Here is a 19,488-nt window from a genome sequence, read left to right on the forward strand (position 1 = left end):
ATTCACTGGACTCTAAAGTGGGAGTGAGTCTGCGTAGGCACCTTGACTTTGCCCTGTGCAAAGCTTGCGGCATCTTGCTTGTTCTCAAACACAGCCATATACGGCAGCAGGTTCTGATCCAGCCATCGCCAGTGTTTCTGCACCTCCTCTGCTGTGGCTCCTGTGTGTGTGTACACAGACACACAAATATACACATTCTAGAAGTCTGCACAGCTATATGACCTCACTGCCACCACAGTGAGTCAATGCATTTGCACCAAATGCAGCATGTGCTCAAACGGCGTAGCGAGATACGAGAAGACTCACCACTGGCGATAACCCAGCTAACCTGGGACCCTGGCACCTTCAGAAGGATTCGGAATGGGGCCATTCGAGCATTTGAATCCAAAACAGTGTCCAATGCCCCCACCAACATACCTACATGCACATACATAAACACACACACGCACACACACACGCACGCACACGCACACACACGCACGCACACGCACACGCACACGATGTGACAATCACATAAAATTAAAATCGAATACTAATAGAACTGTCAATAAACAAGATAGTTGCTAAAAAAAGGTTTTTTATCATTTGTCTTAATTGGATTGCCTTAATGACAGATCAGTTTAAATCCAATATAATCCAGTCCTGTGTACTTATTTACACAACTTCTAGGTGTGGGAACAGCAGAGAAGTAATATGGCTCAACTTCCTTTTTTCTAAACCTCTTTGGGCTTTTTGCTTTGGAGAAAGCCAACAGATTTTTCCTGAAAAATGGCACAATTTCCCACTAGAAAACAAGCATATCACTCCAAAAGAAAACAGGAGCTGCTCTCTGAACAACCAGCAGCCCAAACCTGTATGCACTCACGTCTACATATATTGCCTGATAATTTGTTCAGCTATTTTATTAACTCCCTTTAATCCAGACATGCAGCATGTGTTTGACAGAGGTACTTAGCAAATGGTCATAATCAAAATGTATGAGTCCTGTAAGAGATTTTCTTTCTGCACTTAACAGGTCCCTGTTTCAGAATTCCTAACACACGCAGTTAATAGCATGCCTGCATTTAACAGGCAGAATAAGAAAGTTCCCATGGGTTTACCAGCAAAAGGCTGGGCACAGAGGTGATTCTGTCTGTCCTGCTCACCGATAACATGGTGAAGACACGGTGAAAACGGCACCATTACACTTCCTTCCTGAACCTCATAGCTCTCACATTATGAGACTGCTGGAAGCTCTTCAGAGCTCCAGTGACTCCAGCCTCTGAGGGCCACCTGCTGTTGTCTGGCTCTGCTGTGAAGAGGTAGTGACAGGAAAAAGATTGACTGCCTGCCATTTCTTCACTACTAGATCAGGAAGATGCTGTTTCAGAACTGCAGATGGACGACAAACCTGCAGTCTGTCTACAGTTGAATTTTATACTAAATACTACACTGAACAAAACAGCATATCAAAACACATTATGAATAAATCAACAAGCCTACAGTCTATCTACAGATGAATCTTATTTTAAATACTACACTGAGAAAAAAAAGTAAAGCATATCAAAACATGTTATGAATAAAAGTTGCACAGCGAGAGAATTACATACCCCTGTATGTGGCTTAAAGCAGTTTTCTTTGGAACAGAGGCATGCACTGGCTTAGCACCAAGTTACTTTACCCAGTATCTGATCAACACTGACCCATAAATGTACAGCTTTCTCGCCCCATGTGACTAAATGAAAAAACCTCGGCAGAGAACTGCATCGACATTCCGTCCATAGTTGCTGCTGTTTTGGAACAAAAAAGGCCCACAGACCTTTGTGGCAAAAAGATCAGAGCTTTCACTGCGCAGGAGAATCAGAGGCCCCTCACTTGCTGTGGTCTCTCCCTTTACATGGGAGCACTATATCATGCTACTTCAGGCACAGCTGATGAAGCTCACATGCCATTTTAGTTCAACATTTCCTGTTAATGGGATGAGTTTAACAATGAAAACATTAGTGTAAAACCACAGTGCAGCACGGGCCTCTTACAGCAGGATGATGGGCAAAGGGACCACTCACTTTCCTAATAGGAGCACAGATGCCTTTCGATTACTGAGCTAATTAGATTGCTGAGCAGCAATTGGACTAATGATGCCCACTGAGTCTGTGATGAGCTTGCAGCAGAAAAGGAGTTGGAGGAAAGGATCAACTCTTACAAAAACAACAAAGAAACAGACAGTCAAGTCAAAAGGGTAATAGCAGAACAGTAAAAAACACACAAAAACTATGCCTGCTTTTTTTTAAACTTCAAACTAGACAACAGTTAGGTATATTCTAAACAGACAGTCAGAAAAATATCCTTTAAAAAAAAAATTACACCAACAAAATGTTTCACTCAAAAATGCATTCAATTCTCATGCAGATTTGAGGTTACTGCAGTAGGAATACACAGGATAAATTACGCTTTATTGATCCTGAGGGAAATGGTAAAGTTATAAATTCCCATTACAGTGACCTGAGCAGGGGATTTGATTCCTAGGAGAATGGTGGGACTTTAGACCTGTCTGGGACGAGAAGAGAAGGATGTGAAGAAGTAAACAGTTACTGTTTGAACAGGTCCCAGAGCACACAGACAAAGAGAGTAGACAAATCTAATAATGACACCAAACACAAATGCAAAGTTGCCTGCAATACCTCCACAGCACAAAACTGTAGACTTCTAAAGATGATGCTGAAAACCTTGTCTGTGATTCATTTGAGTGCAATTTCAACATTTACACTAAAAGCCATTTTGCACAAAATTTAACTAGAACGTTTCCCAATTGAATGGTTAGAAATTATTAATCTGCTACACTAACACTGGCTTTAAATATTACCAGGGTCATGGTAGGTTCACAGTTAATGGTATCACTGACGTGAAAGAGATTGGCTGTAAACAGCAGTTTACTGAACTCCAATCGCATGCTGAGTTGGCTCTGTGTGCTGCTATCTTAAATAAATATGCATTAACATGAGACCACAGCTGTCCATTTCCTCATTTAACCACTGAAGGTGACAAAAAGAGGAAGAAGAATAAGCAAGTTTCCACATTGAGTAAAAAAAGAAAAATAGCTTTCACTCAGAACAGGTCACAAGCTCAGCTCTCAGTAGTCAATCATAAGCTAACTGGCCAGCTCCTTTGGTGAATGAGTAAGTAAATTGCATTTATAGATCATATTTGCCCCACTCTCAGAGGGATGGCACTGGTCTATACAGCATACACACTTCCTCCAACTTGGTGCGGTGTCACAGTACACTTTCTTAAATTTTTATTATTTGAGCTTCACCACTGTTAACAAAAGCTTTACCTGAACTTTTGAGTTTTCTGAACTTTTGAGGTTGTCAAAAAAACTTCCATATCCATAAAAAAAAAAAAATTTGATTTAAATTACCAGGAAACATGAATTGATAGTTTACCTTCCCAAAGTCCTCTCCTTTGATAGGGTTTTTACACTTACACACACACACACACACACACACACACACACACACACACACACACACACTTTTTTCTGGAAATGAGACAGCTGTTGTGGATATGAGACAGGATACTTTCCCACATACCAAACCCGTTCTCAGTTTAGGAAACTCCCTGGCAGAGAGGAAAACAAAAGCCTAACCAGGATGCAACTTTTTTCATTGTCCACAAGCTAAAAAGTACAACACAAAAGGCTTATGTGAGCATTGTTTTTTGTTTATAAGTGGTTTACTGTAATTCCTTTGTTTGGATTAAAGTGCTACGTTCTCAAAGACAATTCCATGGTTAAAAGGAATTGTGGTGTGGGAGTGTCATCTGCTAAAGGTTTTCATTCAGATTCATTTGAACGGTTTCAAATATTTACTGGCATACATTTCATAGCAAATGCTACCATTTTACAACTAAATCAAAATCGACCTCCTGTTGATAGCAATAACAACTTCGTAGTGCAATTTTCTGGGCCCTATAACTTGGTAACCTTCATGTTACCAGCATTAGAGCAGGTCTGAGTTAGTTTAGGTAAAAGAGGAGGGGGTGCCTTACCTGTAATTTTACCCCCAGTATCGCCATGTCCCCTCCTTCGCTGCAGGAGGAAATAGTCGTTCGTCTTCTCCGTCACCCAGAGCTTCAACGCGCTTTTCAGGGAAACCTCATCTGGAGTCAGCCACATCCTCGCTGCGCAAAACAGCGCGAGTCCACGGACGAAACGCGGACAACGCCGATCTTTTGTCTCTTGTGATATCTAAATGGGGTTGGGGTCCCGGCAACGATACACCCGATCGCAGCTATCTAGCTGTCTGATGCATCCATGTTCGACATGTGTCGCCCAGGAGAGCCCGGGCACTGTTGGCTCACGGTTTGGTTCTCCAGATTGCAGTCCGCACCGATCTAGACATAACTTCCGTTTTCGGATCTTCGCTGGCTCAAGAGGACACGGCAGGAAAACAGACGGAAGTCCACACGAGCCCCTCCGTGCACGCTGTCGAAATGGTGAAGGCGGTTCTGGAGCCGGTTATTCGGCTATTCGGTTATTCGCATAAATGAAGCCGATTACATATAATCGGCTGAAAGAATGTTTCAAAGTAACGTTTCTAGCCCTTGGTTAGTACCCTTATGAAGAGGCTTCTGGAAAGGCAACTAAATGCAACTAAGATATAGGCTTAGACTATAGCCTGTTAATGACTAGAGAAGGCCTTTAATGGTCCCTTGGCCTCTGATGTTCATATAAGTTTGCCTCTGACTAACTTTATATGAGACCTACCATCTGTCAACTCATCTTAAACCTTTGAAAGTATTCTATTTCTTATTCCTCACACACTAAGAGGCCTGTCTTGGTTTTCTGTTTGTTTGTTTGTTTGTTTGTTTGTTTTTTGGCAGTGTATGATATTGAATGTTCATTGATTTTACAAAAATACAGTATTTACTACGATTTAATTGTCTTGCATTTAGTGCTAATCGGTTGTCTTTAAGCATTCATTTTAGTCCATAAACCTATGGCGATATTTACAGTATCGTATTGTAAGAATAATCAAATTTGTGAAAGGGAGGGGATGCTAGTTTGGGCCAGACCAAATAAACCTACTTTGTAGCTGAAGAAACTACCAAACCATTTGCACAGAGTAGCAGTGGCTTCTTTCACGAGTGACTTGTTACTAAAACAAAAGGCAGGTGAAGTATACATGTCTTGTGTATGTAGGCCTATATATAAATACCTATATATCAGTTTATGATGTGTTCATACATTGTATTCCCGTGTGTGCTTGCATAAACAGTAATTAGTCCTTACAGTAGCTTTAAAATAACATCCAGCCAACACTTCCCCCAGTAATGAAACATTTCCCGTAGCTATGCGGGAGGGACCGTGTGCAATTTAGTCATTTTAATAACAAGTAATCTTTATCAATACTCTATCCTACTATCAGGTAGGGCTATAAAATAAAAAACAAAACAAAAAAACAAAAAAAAACAAAAAAAAAAACAGGCTGTTAGTAAACACTGTTTATTTGTTCTCCAGATGATCAGATCGACCTGATTGACAGCTTCGCCTGGTCGTGCGCTGCAACCCTTATATGGCCATTTGGGCTCAACTCGGATATTGGTGCAACCGGTATTATTGTCCCACGCTGTAACTCTCGTCACATTTGAGATTATTTTGCTCAGTATTATCAGTGCATAATGCCATTTATTATAAAATGTATAAACAATTTTATAAATAGTAATGCGCCTAGGAATTGGTTTTTTTAAATTATTAGAGTTAGCATTAAAGTAGAAAGCGCGTTTGTTGGTATGCGTAGACGTTTCATCCAGTCGGAGCTAATTTATGTCTGGTCCTTCTATTTCCGTCTCGGAACAGCCACAGTCTAATTTGACGGAGAGACCAACTCAGTAATAGAAATGCAGGTTTGTCTTTAATTATTCTTTATTTTCGTTTTTTCGGCCATCCGGAGATCAATGATATCAATGATATCAACGAAGCTAACTGTGTTTTAAACACGGCCAAGTTTAGGAAACATGATTTAGTAAGCTTTGAGTTAGGTTAGCTGTGTTAGCTAGCTTGGTCACTGAATAAGGATTCCTTTTTGGATAGTTAGATTTGGTTAGGTAACTGGTTAATGGACTATCTGTAGCTGGCTTTTTGTGTAGTGTCGCGTCCAGTCTGATTTCTGGATCTTAAACTCAGATTTTGTGGAAGTAGCTTCATAATAAAATGGGTAATTCATCATAAGTTGGCAAATAACAGTTCCTCTATGTAATTAATCTATACATGTCTTGACTCAAGGACCCGAACGAAGATACTGAGTGGAATGATATTCTCAGAAAAAAAGGTATCCTCCCTCCTAAAGAGACTCCGAAGGAGGACAAAGAAGAGGAACAAAATATTCACCAACAGTCCATTGGTAAGATTCGTCAAATGCCAAGAAAACAATATGAATGAGTGTATTGACCACAAGCTATTGTTTTATCTATAAATGTAATTTATTTAGGACTCTTTATTGTGGTGGTAATAATGTTTCTAAGCTTCCAGACATTGATCCTGAGTGATGTGAACACTGGAGCAGTACATTCTGCTAGGCTTGATTTGACCTTGGGTGGTTTGTTGTGGAATTTGTCTGATTCCTCTGTCTCTGTAGTGAAGACCTATGAGAATATGACTCTGGAGGAGCTAGAAGAGAATGAGGATGAGTTCAGTGAGGAGGATGAGGCTGCCATAGAGATGTACAGGTGAGTACTGGCCTAGAACCTTTAGCATTTTGGAATGCCTGAAACTTGGCATTTTAAGTTCCTGAGAAAGTCTGACCTACAGTTCATCAGTAAAATGAATGCAAGCACATGATCTTTATTATGTATTAAAGTATTGCTGTTTCTGTTCCCAGGCAAAAGAGGCTTGCAGAGTGGAAAGCAAACCAGATAAAAAATGTGTTTGGTGAGGTGAATGAAATTTCTGGTCAGGACTACATTCAGGAAGTGAACAAGGCTGGCAGTGGAATCTGGGTGGTACTGCACCTCTACAAACAAGGATGAGAGCCTGAATGAATGAGTGAGTGAGCATGTGTGTCATCAAGCATACACAAGAATGTGCTTTTGTGTAGTAAAATAACTTAAAAGTCTCCTATGCCATACAGATGATTATTATGTAGCACAGTATTCATAACATTGATGATAAGGATGATCTTTATTTTCCCAGCATCCCTCTATGCACACTCATAAACCAGCACCTCTCGGAGTTGGCTCGAAAGTTCCCACAAACCAAATTCCTGAAGTCCATCTCAACAACATGCATCCCCAACTACCCCGACAGGAATCTCCCCACTGTGTTCGTCTACTATGAGGGAGAGATGAAGGCCCAGTTCATCGGCCCACTTGTTTTTGGGGGCATGAACCTCAAGTGTGATGGTATGTATGTTGAAAAAGAATGATGAATGATACATTTCAGATCCTCTGCATTCGCTCAAGTTTTGATGACTTTAGGAATGTTCCTTCCCTAAACCATTTATGAACCCTCTAAAGTTCAAAGATTTTCAAGTTCATGCTTATACAGTATAGAACCTTATGTACTCCATTTTGTTTAAAAAAAAATTGGAAATCAGTTAATACCAAAAGCTGTCTGGGATTTCTTGGCGTGTGTGTAACCCTCCTGCTGCTGCCTGTGTTTATCAGAGTTGGAGTGGCGCCTGGCTGAGGCAGGTGCTGTGAAGACAGACCTGGAGGAAAATCCACGGAAGCAGATCCAGGATCAGCTGCTGTCGTCCATCAGGTGCTCCGTGCCCAGCCGCAGAGACAGTGACGAATCTGACGATGACTGAATGCCTGGCTCACGGGTGCATTCAGCCAGGGCCCACAGCTGAAGTGTGTGGTCCACCCCACCTCCACCCAGTGGTGTTTGATACACAAGGAGTCATGTTTCAGCATGTTCCACACCCAAAATGCAGCTGCTGACCTGATTCTCCTGAATATAGTGTGCTGTGCACTTCTCACAGTGCTTAAGTCCTCTTTACTATAGTCAGGCTTATGTTCCCTCTAGTGGTGTTGACTAAGAACTGCACTTTGAAGCTAAGCCTGATGAAGGATTCTTGTTCCAAAGATGCAAAATTTCAATTCATCATGATTTTTAGGTCTGCTAACGGTTGACACCTTCCAGAAATGCTATTTGAAAGTGGTATTTTATTTATGTCATGTATATATGAGTCATTATACATGTTCCTCACCTAAACAGTTTTTATACAAATGGTCCCATTGGTTATTATAAAAATCCCTTGGATTTCTGATTTGTGTATTGTCTACACATTATAAATATAGTAAACATGACATGTGACCTTATATTTCAAATTAAATGAGTAAAAACCCTTGTGTCTTAGTTTTTGTGTTAGGATTAAGCTGGTTGCTAGTTATGGCCTCAGGGCAATGATCAGGTTTGATATTATGATTAGAGACATTCAGGACAGTACAGTACAAGTGTGCTTATGTAAACAGCAACAAATCCAAGAGTTGATGTCTTCGATAAAATTCCATATACTCAGCTCTTTATTGGAAATACCTTGGAGGTGCATAGTTAGAGATTGCAGTCAATCTGCTTCTTAGCACAAAATAATATCTGGTCATAAGTGATCATAATAGTGCTGAATAATTTATTAATAATATATAATATTTACTCCAATATGGAAAAAACTGACCCAGTAAACCAACTCAATCTAATAAAGGACAGAATTTGTGTAGAGTTGGGCTGCTGGATAGACAAAAATACTGTACTGAGATATCTACATATTGAGATGGTGTTATTGTATATTTTACAAGGAGTTTACATTTGTTAGACTGAAACCCAAAAAATATCTAGATTACGAGGTCTGATTGGTCAGGGTCACAACATGCAATTTGTAGAAGGCTCTCTAATAGAGTACTGCTATTTAACGAATTACAAGCAATATATTGTGCAACTCTAGATCAGAAACTGACCAGTGATTAATATGTTATGGCATAGCTGACCAGTTGTAAATGGTAACAGAATAATTGCACCAGAATAATTGAAATATACCTATAGGAGAGTTGTAGCTAATTAGTACTGTGAGTGTTGGTGCAAGGTTAAAATAATACAGCAAACAATGAGTGCATGGGCAGTGAAATGGTGCTTGTGAAAGACTGAAAGACATGGCACTAAAAACATGAGATTCAATTTATTTACAAACATTGACTCAATTACAGCTCGAGTGGTCTGTGAGTTGGGATCAGCCCAGACCTTGTTCCCCATCTTGCAGAGCATCCAAGGAAAGAACAGAGGACATCTGCAAAAAAATAAATTAATTAATTAATTAAAAATAATAATAACTTGGTGAATAAGGATGCATAGAAGTTTTAGATATTGCATGTTAACTGCACATGATGGATTAGACTGATTATTGCATCTTTTAGACATTTGTTTAGAATGTGGCCTGTTGATTTTGAGAATCTAAAACCCAGAGAAGATTATGAAGCACACAGTAGTGTGGGTAAGTACAGCTTTAAGATGCCATCTTAATCACCAGAAATCTGACCAACTAAATCTCTCAAATGGTAGTTGGTAGTGGGTAATGATGTGCAGATATGTGAACTGATAGGCTGAGTCATGTGTGAGATTAGCTGTCTGACTCTACCACCACTACATGACATCCGGCATGTCGGCCGAAGTAAACATCACCTCAAACGAGTCTGTCTGAGTGACTGCATGTCCCCTTCAGCTTCTCTAAGAGAAAGATGAGGTCACTGACACAAGACGTCACAGAGCACTGACATCATATTTCATCTGATTTGTGACCATTAAAACCACTGCTCACAATCCTGATCTTAGTAGCTAGCAATATTTATACATTTTGACATCATTATAATCTATAATGGTGAGCCTATTATGAATACATCTGTTCTTCAGATGGTATAAGCTGATGGAAAATGGGACCAGGCCTACCGAGGATGCCTGCTGTTTCTTCCTGCGCTGGGTAAACTTGGGGGAGAGGCGCATTAGCGGGTGGACGAAGTGTGACTAGATAAAGAATATGTAGTTCAGTACATGTTCAAGGAGAATGTTTCATAGGGCAATTAAGCAAAGTTAAGTAAAGAATTCTCGAGGGGCTTTACCTCTCTCTCAACAGAACCAAGAGAATTCTGTGCTTTGGAATAGTGAAACAAAAACTGAAAAAAAAAAGAGATTTAAAGAGTCTGTACTATCTCTTGGTATTTGCATTATACTCAGTTTGACAGGGTGCTATTATCAAATGCTTATTACTCTGAAATTATCAATCCAAAGGTATCAAATGGCTGGCACAGCCAGACACATAATACTCACTCGTTTGAAGACATTTTGGATCTGCTCCTGAGAAACCGAATATACAAATATGTATTAGATGATGAATGCTTAGACTAAGAAACATGCTTATTTACAAGTAATTAGAGTGCACACACAGATTTGTACAAAGACACTGCATATAACTTTCACCTGGTTATGGTCTCGCCAAATGAGTCCACACAAAGTACTCTGCAGATCTGAACCCTGAAGCAGAGAGATGCATTGTGACTATCATAATCATACAGTGTTAAAGATATGAGTGTACAGCGTTAAAGAATGTGAGGATACAATGTTAACGATGTGAGTGTACAGAGTTAAAGATGTGAGTGTACAGTGTTAAAGATGTGTGTACAGAGTTAAAGATGTGAGTGTACAGGGTTAAAGATGTGTGTGTACTGAGTTAAAGATGTGAGTGTACAGAGTTAAAGATGTGAGTGTACAGAGTTAAAGATGTAAGGGTACAGACTGGAGATGTAAGGGTACAGGATTGTCTCTGAGTTCATGAGATTTTTCTTCTCTCCTTCCTAAAAGGCTGACCCTTTATCTACAAAAGTTATCATTTCACTGGACCCATACCCCATAATATTTACCTCTACCATCTAATCCAGGCTTTCAGTAACATCTGGGGATTAAGAGCATCAGAATAGATAACAACACATTTAAAGTTTACTTCTTGCAGCACTAGTTCAGGACTGGTGAAACAAACTTTAACTTTTCTATACACTTTACCTGAAATGAAAGGATTTTCCATGGACTTCATGTTTTAGTTTTTAAACTATGAACAGCTAAAGGAACAGTTATGTCTTTAAATTAATTAAATTTGAGTTCAACTATCTCAAAGAAGATAGATATTTAAAAGTGGAAAGGATTTTCTGTAGACCTACTTAGACATCATAGCTATCTAGAGACAGTGTATGAACAATGGAGATACTGTTCACATATATGTCATGAAAGTGATACATTTGTGTAATGTTAGAGCATGGATCATGATTTAGCACACTTTAGTAGACCTACAGTGTGGTACTTCAGTCCAGGTCTACATTTAACAAACATGCCAGAAAGACTTGCAGAAAATCTAAATCATATTAAAGATAATTTAATAGGTACCTACCTGTGTGTGTGTGTGTGTGTGTGTGTGTGTGTGTGTGTGTGTGTGTGTGTGTGTGTGTGTGTGTCTATATGTGCGTGTGCCCAATGCCATTCTGAGAAGCAGACTCAATATGAAACTCAATTTGTACAGTAAATAGTATGTATTGTAACATTTCTATATAAAATCATAGAATATCCATATAAAGGCATTACATTCTATATAAAAACATATATAATATAGTGTAGATAGATAGATAGATAGATAGATAGATAGATAGATAGATAGATAGATAGATAGATAGATAGATAGATAGATAGATAGATAGATAGATAGAATACTCAGTCGCAGTTAATATGAAGCTATATGTATAAGTACATAGACTGCGCAAAATATGTACGTGGGCATAGACTGCTTTTTTGCATTATGCATCATGTTGAGCGAATGAGCGACAAGCAAACAATGTGCAAGGTAAGACAAAAGGCATGCCACGAGCGAATCTCATTGCCTGTGCTCTCACGTCCTGCCTTGACTTACCTGATTATAATCACCATCTACTTCACAGTCTGACAGTGGATAACTTTCTGAAAGCATAGGTAAACATTTACGTTGTACTTCAATAGAGCCGTTTCAAATTTATTTTAAATATGAGCGGTATTACAAAATTGGAATAATTATACAATCGGTCAGATTTACCTTTATGAATAAAGAAATGCCTAATTATGAAAATATGACTGACAAATGTTGATCAAATGTTTAAGTTGATTTCACAAACGCTGCAAAACTCATTTCATGGAATAAGAAAATGTCAATAAACTGGTAGTTTAATTAATTCATCAAAAAGTAGACTACTTACCAACAGTTTTTAAGTAAAAACTGGTGATACACCAGATTACTATATAGAGAACGTAAAGTTGTCTGAAAAACGTGTCGCCCATCTCCTCAAAGTTCCGATTACGCTCCGTGCACTTCGTCGTGTGAGACTACGCAGCTCTGACCTGCTGTCAACTTCGGTAAAAGTTACCGAGCGCTTTGTTCGTTCTGAGCCGAGAAATGAAACCATGCGAGGTACCCGAGTAGGTAATGAACAGTAGCTATAAAAAAGGGCAGTAGTCTACCACACAGGTGACCAATCAACACCAGCAAAGTGCCCCCGGGCATCATCACGACCCCCCGCCTTTGCGCTAACCTGTTGGAGAAAAAAAATATGCGTCACACGTGAACGCGCAAATGTGAAAAAGTACCAATTTGTAAACGTCATCCGGTTTTATCTGTTTGGAGCGCTTGCCAAATTGTAGGAAGTTGAATATCCAAAAATAATACGGAACGCTGAATTATGTAGCAAATGCATATTGTGGTAAAATGGTTCTATTAGTGGAAAAATAGCGAAGAAGATCAAAGAAGACAGCAGGCAGGTTGAAGCGCAACGTCTGGAGGGTTTTTGATGATATTTGTGGACAGTTTGTACGGATAAGAAAGAAAACGGTCCTGCGTGGAGAGAAGGCTCTTAATCAAAATTTAATTCAGATTTGATTATTTGCTAAACTCTGAAACTACCAGTTTGCTCTACCCGATGCATTAACAGCAATTACGCATAAGATAGAAATAAAAAGAGATGAATAAAGGTATCTAGGGTACACTAGATTGGATCGCACTGTTAATGTTAATTTTAGATTTTAGATTTTTTTTTCATAAGTGGTAAAAACAGACTTTGTGCATTATGTTCAGTGTTTGCTGGAATACTTAACACTTGTCGAGCGATGGGCCGCATCCCGGGAGAGGCATAAGATTACTAATCGCACGGTAAAGTACTCAGTTCAACACATGTTAAAGGATGAGAGAGCGAAACAGTGTGGTCACCTCCAGGAGGAAAAGCAATTCCGATCTGGTAGAGCCCTGACTTCATTATGAGCTGGAAATTGCCTTTATTGTAAGACTCCCATAATACGCATTACACAAGCAAACAGATTGTCCTGTTTCTGAGCGGCCTTTGGATAGATATTTCCAAGGGTCTCTTTGCACTTAACAACCATAGCCATTTATCGTCGCTGTCGCTCAATGTGTGTGTGTGTGCGCGTGTGCGTGTGCGTGTGTGTGTGTGTGTGTGTGTGTGGCTTGTTGTGGGCAGTGGGCACAGAGGGAGATTTATAAGGTTAATAACTTGAGCATCGATTAAAACCAAACTATGGGTATAAGCTGGGCGAATCGTGCGTAGTAAATGACGTCTGTGAAGCAGCAGAAAAAAACAACAGCAAAACTTACTTTTGAGTGCGGCTGCTGTGTCCCATTTGATGGTTTACTTATTGATCAAACATATACGTTTTCTCTCCCACATGTACTAAAGTCAACCACTGTTTAGTTGTTGTTTTTTGCTTTTTTAAACCTTTTTTTTTTGGCAGGTATTTCTCAGCATATCAATTCTGTTATTTTAGAATAGCGCATTTTGTGTTTAGTCCCCTCTTCTAAATGACCACAAAACTACATGTACTAGAATAAATGAAACACTGTGCAACAGATCTTGCAACTTAAAGACTTGAGCCCCACAAACCGAACTCAGGAGTACATGAGATACTGCGTAGGGTAAGCAGGTTAGGTATTCTAAATGAAAAGCCAAAAAAAAAAAAAAAGTTTAATTTAATTTCAATATTCCAATTTTGGTAAAGAAAGAAGGATAAAAAGACAATGACACACATAATTTTACCATAGTAAGCACAGCTGTATAAGCACTTTTTCTGTTTAATATGAAGAAGGTCAGTCATTGGTTTTAATCAACTGGTCTGTACCAAACCGATAATAAAGACTTACAAGAGCAATGTTGAGGCTGTGAGATACATTTTGTGTGTTTGCATGTATGTGTGTGTCTGCGTATATGTGAGCCTTTGTGAAGAATATTCTCAACCAACCAATCAGATGGCCCCAAACAATTGCATCATAAAACCTCAACATTTCCCCCGACAGGCCAATGAAGTGAGAGGAAGGCAAACTCCTAACTGTGCAGCACAACTATTGTTTTAATTCAGACAAATGAGAGCTGCATTCTGGGAACACATGAAACTATGTGATAGTGTTATCTCTTTGATTGGAAGCAGATATGGGGTCTCTGCTAGGAAGTGAGCAAGTACAGCACATTACTGTCAAGGGGATGGCTGGAATCACTGGAGTGATTCACTGTGTATGTAAAAGGGCTTAGTAATTCACCCAATCATATACTAATTATAGCATGTTTGGTTTGGTTGTTATAGTGTAGGTAGCAACGCTGCTGCCCCCACCCACACCTTTGGGTATTGGAGTTCAATTCCACTCTTGGCAATGCCAGTAAGAGTCCTTGGACAAGAATCCTAACACTACACCTGCCTACCTCCGTAACATGACTGAAAATTGTAAGCCATTTTCCATAAAGTGTTTGCCAAATGTGTTAAATGTAAATGTAATACATGACCAACTTCAAGCCTGCTAAGACTGCAAGTGGAGTTCTTCCAGAGTTCAGTGAGGCTGGAAGATTTTTCTTTGGTTGGAAGTCGCTATTTGACAATATTTCTGGTACGGGTACCCCAGTTCTTACTTTTCAGAGAAAGGTTTACTGTGCTATGGTAATGATGTGTCCATTTCCTATGTAGCTGTTAAATCAAGCTGAAGAAACTGATCATGTGAGCACTTGCATGCATCTCCTTAAATGATCTATATATGCTTCCCTGGAGGACAGAGGTGAACACGTGGCCTCTGTTATTGTAATGAGAGCACATATGTATTTCTGTGGACTTCAGTCTGCTTTCAATACAGGGAGAGGTATCTTATTTTGGATAAAGGGAGAGGTTTCTGATTTCTATTTTTGTCTCAAAAGTGCTAAAAAACTCAACATTTAGAATTCTGCTGTTTAAAATGGCAAAGTTTGAAAGTATTTTTATTGAATAATATTACTTATTCATCCATAGTTCTAAAGTGGAGTATCACTATTTGTATATGAAAATATTCCACAAAGAAATATTATAAAGAAACTAAAATGTAATATTTTTTTAAATAATAGAATAAAATATTCTCGACTAACAAACAGAACACAATATCAAATATCAATACTCTATACTCGAGTTTTGCAGATGTAATGTCAGATGTTATGGAGGTCTATAAGGAAATTAAATGACTGCATGTTGTAGTTGTCGTCTTTCAATGCAAATTCTTTTGGGCTGAATCTACAGCACCAAGGAAATCCTTACAGCAAGCTCGGTGTGCTCCTGATCGGCTGTGAATGAATACATGAATCTTGAGTTCATTGATCACAGCTCTTCAGGAAAGATCACCTCATCAAAGCAAATGCAAGAATTTAATGCACCCAGAGTGACCATGGTATTTTAAATCCAACAACATTTGGTCACAAAACCTTTCAAACAAATATTAGGAATTATGAGGCAAGGATACTTATGGCAAAGTGCATCTTATTCACATGCAGTCTTTATCTTTCAGACACATCTCTTTGTAGACTTTTACTTTCTATTCTCAAGCCAAGTGTAAAATCAGCATGGGGTCAAAATAATGACCTATGGAGCACATGTGTGACACTCTGAACTACACACATTGTTGGGTTTTGGTTGAGTCAAGGTTGTGAACAAGTTAATGAGCCATATATCAAGAACCAGTGCTTGAAATCCAGCCAGTCCTCATTACATATCTTAAGCAGTACCTATTTGAAAAGTAGATGGACAGCCAGATCACTCAGATGTATGTGATTACATAGTTCTCTCTCAGATGAATTGATTACATAGTTCCACTCAGGTGTGTGTAATTACATAGTTCTCAATCAAGTGTGATTAAAAATGTGTGTGATTACATAGTTCTCACTCACGTGTGTCATTACACAGTTCTCAGGCACGTGTGTGATTTCCAGTTAAAATAATTCAAAAGTGTAGCCATACAAATGATTTGTTAAACAGTAACAAACAGCAGCTGTGGTTTATAAATTACTTACATGTCATATATGAATAATCTGTAGCATTTTTGCAGCTGCTAAACTAAAGTGGAAACTATTCGATATACATGAATATCTATAACTGTCTATACATCATTTACAAACTACACACTTTAAAGTAAACTTATCATTTTAAGTTGTTTATTAAGACATGTATAAATGACTTGGTAACAATTTATAAAACATGTTGCTGCCCCTTATTTAAAATTGCAAAAAATATCAATATATAGACATTTACAATGGTTGGTAAACATTACTATTTCAAGTATGAAGTACTAGTTGGAACATATTATTTATTTACCTGCCTCCATAAAATTACAACCCTCAAAAGATAATAACAGTAATGACCTATATATATATATATATATATATATATATATATATATATATATATATATATATATATATATATACGGTATTTTTACTTTGTACCAAACATTGTAACACTTCCTCTTTTTTCACACCAATACTGTGGGATATTCCAAAACTAAGTACTCATTTGAGTTTTTCTAATCCAATCCACACTGGTGTATTAAGTAGGAAACAGCCTTCTTATTTTCTTTTCATTAAAGGCAGAAGTTTGTTTTTCTTTTTGTACATTTCCACAGTGGTCAGCAACAGCATATCATTGTTTAAGACATCTGCAGACTTCACTGCAAACACATGTAATTTCTCTTGTTGCAAGTAATGCTCTAAAAGCTTAGTGTATTGGTCAGGTGCCAGAATAGCAAGCTCTGCAATGGGAGCATTGGCCATTACAGTGTTTCTGTCCACACCAACAGCCTTGTATGCATCACAAAGACTTTTTCCTCTCCTGTAAATCTTTTTGTATCTTCTTACAGCCAGTTGTGGATTTCTAGCTATAAAGGCACAAGAAAAAAACAAAATAGAGATACATACAAAAGTAAAACAGTACAAATCAATTTAAACAGTCACTAAATGAAGTGTGTAATCTTCTGTATCCTTATGCATTTCATGGAATATTACATGAATAATCCCCAGATGAGTTTATTATGATCTCATTTACCTCTCTGTCTCTGTCCTGATGTTCTTTTTCCTTTTCAGGTTTTTCTTGTGGCACTGCTTGTGTTTCTTTTCTTTCTTTTTTTTTTTTTTTTGCGCTGATCATCAGAGGAACTTGATGTTGATGTGGAGGAAGAGGAGGAGGTAGAGGATGAAGATGAGTCTGACCACTCTGATGAGTCTTGGTCTGTGTGTAGATCTTCTTCTGAAGGGCCACCTTCCTGACCTTTATTCTGGTCTAATATGAAATAGAAGAATCTGTTCTTGGTACATTTCAGAACTAATAAAACAGGCCTGCATAGAGCGACAGTATCTGGTAATTCAGTGGCAACACACCTACACCCTGTCTGTTCATATTTCCAAGAAACTTACATTGTCTGGAAACTTCTTGTCACATATTGGACAAAAAGAAGGATATGTTGTTTTGTACCCTTCCTGGATCTTCCTCTATGTCCAGTAAATCATTCTCCCACTTGTAGTTCTTGTAATATACAGCAAGGAGCTGCAAAGACATACAAGATCTACAAAACTGCACTTGGCTTTTGGTGTCATCTGTAGTTCAGGGAAATCCACAGGGAGTGGATTTGTGTCCAGAGTTTGTTGTAATGGAACTATGTACAAAATACTTCTTCTACTACTAGACACGTTTTTAAGGTAATGGCTGTTGTATCCTTCTGCTTCAGGTGGAACAACAACAATTTAGCCTCTGGCCTGTTCCCCCTGAAAATGAAGTGTTCAAAAAATAATCAAGACTTGATCAAATTTGGGAAAAATATTTTGAGGAAATTGCATGAAGTACCTCCAGCTTTATACAGAAGCCAGCCCCCTTTGGCTAGTGCTCATGAGCACCCTTGAAATCTATGTACAAAGTAGTAAAAGCTAGCAAGCATTTTAAAACTGACAAAACAGTAAAAAGAAAATGAAAGACAGTGCTCAAACTGAACAACAACTACCTCGTTGTGATCAGCCCCATCAGACAGGTTTATAATTTTCTTCCCTAATGCTGCCTGCATCAGGATCATCTCCCCTGCTGGTTTTGAAGTTTGATCTAGATTGCGGTCTAAGAGATAAGATTGAAGTGAGATGGACAGGGCTGTTATTTTGGCTATTATAGCCTTTAAGCTGTTGCCGTCTCCTCAGTGGAGTCCTTTGAAAAACACTGGAAATGATATGTAATCAAGACACATCATAGTGCTTTGATTAGTTTTATTGGAAATAAAATGTATTGGATTTATTGGAAATAGATTGGAACAGGGTCGACTTAAGCAATCTAAAAAATAGGAAACAATCAGCACATCAGCCAAAACACAGACGACAAAGGTGGCACTCAAATATAACGTCTACCATGAACACGACAACACAATTAACATTAAACGAAGAACGTATACACATTAACGGTAACTACACAAACCAATGTTTCAGCTGCAGTGGGTCTCACAAAAATCGGCATTAACACTTAACAACAATGACCAACAACGGTACACACACTGACAGGGGTTTAAATAGACAGACAAATATTCAACAGTGAACCCTGTGCTGGTGTGTGCAATTCCGGGGGGCGTGGTTATAAACACACACACACACACACATACAGACAGACAAATATATATATATATATATATATATATATATATATATATATATATATATATATATATATATATATATATATATATGAATGCTCTTGAGGGGTCTTGACCAGCATAAGATTATTCTTATGCTGGTCATTACAGCAAACATTGGTGTGGTACATTATTTATGCAAATAGTATGAAGGTACACCTACCAATTGTTTTTAAAAAAATCAGAAACATTCAGTTCCTTCAAGGTTACAAGAATACTCAAACCCATGTGTCAGGGATCAGGTTACATACTGATTGTTATGTTAGCAATGATGGGCTGAGAGGCAGGATGCAAGTGCGGAAGCATTCTTTAATTAAAACAACAGAAAACACAAAACTAGGAGCAGGAGCCAGAACAAACGTGAAACTAAGCGAAATATGTAGCAAACACATAAAGCAAAACAAAAAACCCAACAGGATTAAATATACAAACCTATAAAGGCATAATGAGGGGGGGGGGGATGGTAACAGAACAAAACCAAAACGTGGTAACTCATGGAAAC

The 19,488-nt window shown here is 38.5% G+C and overlaps 3 protein-coding genes across 6 annotated transcripts in view; 1 reads left to right on the forward strand and 2 right to left on the reverse strand.

Moving 5' to 3' along the window:
• Positions 1 to 4,470, reverse strand: part of tbc1d8 (TBC1 domain family member 8) — an 89,810-nt gene extending 85,340 nt beyond the window's left edge. The window contains exons 1-4 of one of the 3 annotated variants that reach the window (XM_081720489.1): positions 4,027 to 4,165; positions 1,146 to 1,291; positions 307 to 417; positions 42 to 160 (exon numbers count right to left, since the gene is read on the reverse strand). In XM_081720489.1, coding sequence (XP_081576615.1) covers positions 42 to 160; positions 307 to 417; positions 1,146 to 1,182 — 267 coding nt within the window. In that variant the 5' untranslated portion in view covers positions 1,183 to 1,291; positions 4,027 to 4,165. Of the gene's footprint in view, positions 1 to 41; positions 161 to 306; positions 418 to 1,145; positions 1,292 to 2,045; positions 2,531 to 4,026 lie in introns of all 3 variants that reach the window. The other 2 variants (XM_081720490.1, XM_081720488.1) reach the window with 2 other exon arrangements.
• Positions 4,471 to 5,723: 1,253 nt separating this feature from the next.
• On the forward strand, positions 5,724 to 8,327 carry LOC113568965 (phosducin-like 3). Its single transcript, XM_081720495.1, is given in 6 exon segments — positions 5,724 to 5,883; positions 6,263 to 6,380; positions 6,615 to 6,705; positions 6,858 to 7,007; positions 7,169 to 7,377; positions 7,642 to 8,327. Coding segments are annotated over 6 exon segments (720 nt in total). The 5' UTR covers positions 5,724 to 5,877; the 3' UTR covers positions 7,788 to 8,327.
• Positions 8,328 to 9,135: 808 nt separating this feature from the next.
• On the reverse strand, positions 9,136 to 12,552 carry LOC118240800 (neuromedin-U). 2 transcript variants are annotated; one of them, XM_081720853.1, is made up of 8 exons: positions 12,238 to 12,552; positions 11,919 to 11,965; positions 10,445 to 10,498; positions 10,295 to 10,321; positions 10,087 to 10,140; positions 9,917 to 9,991; positions 9,653 to 9,692; positions 9,136 to 9,260 (listed from the first exon to the last, which is right to left on the reverse strand). In XM_081720853.1, the coding sequence occupies exons 1-7, from the start codon at positions 12,317 to 12,319 to the stop codon at positions 9,654 to 9,656; spliced, it is 378 nt and encodes a 125-aa protein (XP_081576979.1). In that variant the 5' UTR covers positions 12,320 to 12,552; the 3' UTR covers positions 9,136 to 9,260; position 9,653. The 2 variants fall into 2 exon arrangements, with proteins under 2 accessions (XP_081576979.1, XP_081576980.1); XM_081720854.1 differs by having other exon boundaries at positions 9,653 to 9,697.
• Positions 12,553 to 19,488: the final 6,936 nt, after the last annotated feature.

Source organism: Electrophorus electricus, chromosome 9, assembly GCF_041902795.1.
Source record: "Electrophorus electricus isolate QZ-2024a chromosome 9, ASM4190279v1, whole genome shotgun sequence".
NCBI classification, from domain to species: domain Eukaryota; kingdom Metazoa; phylum Chordata; class Actinopteri; order Gymnotiformes; family Gymnotidae; genus Electrophorus; species Electrophorus electricus.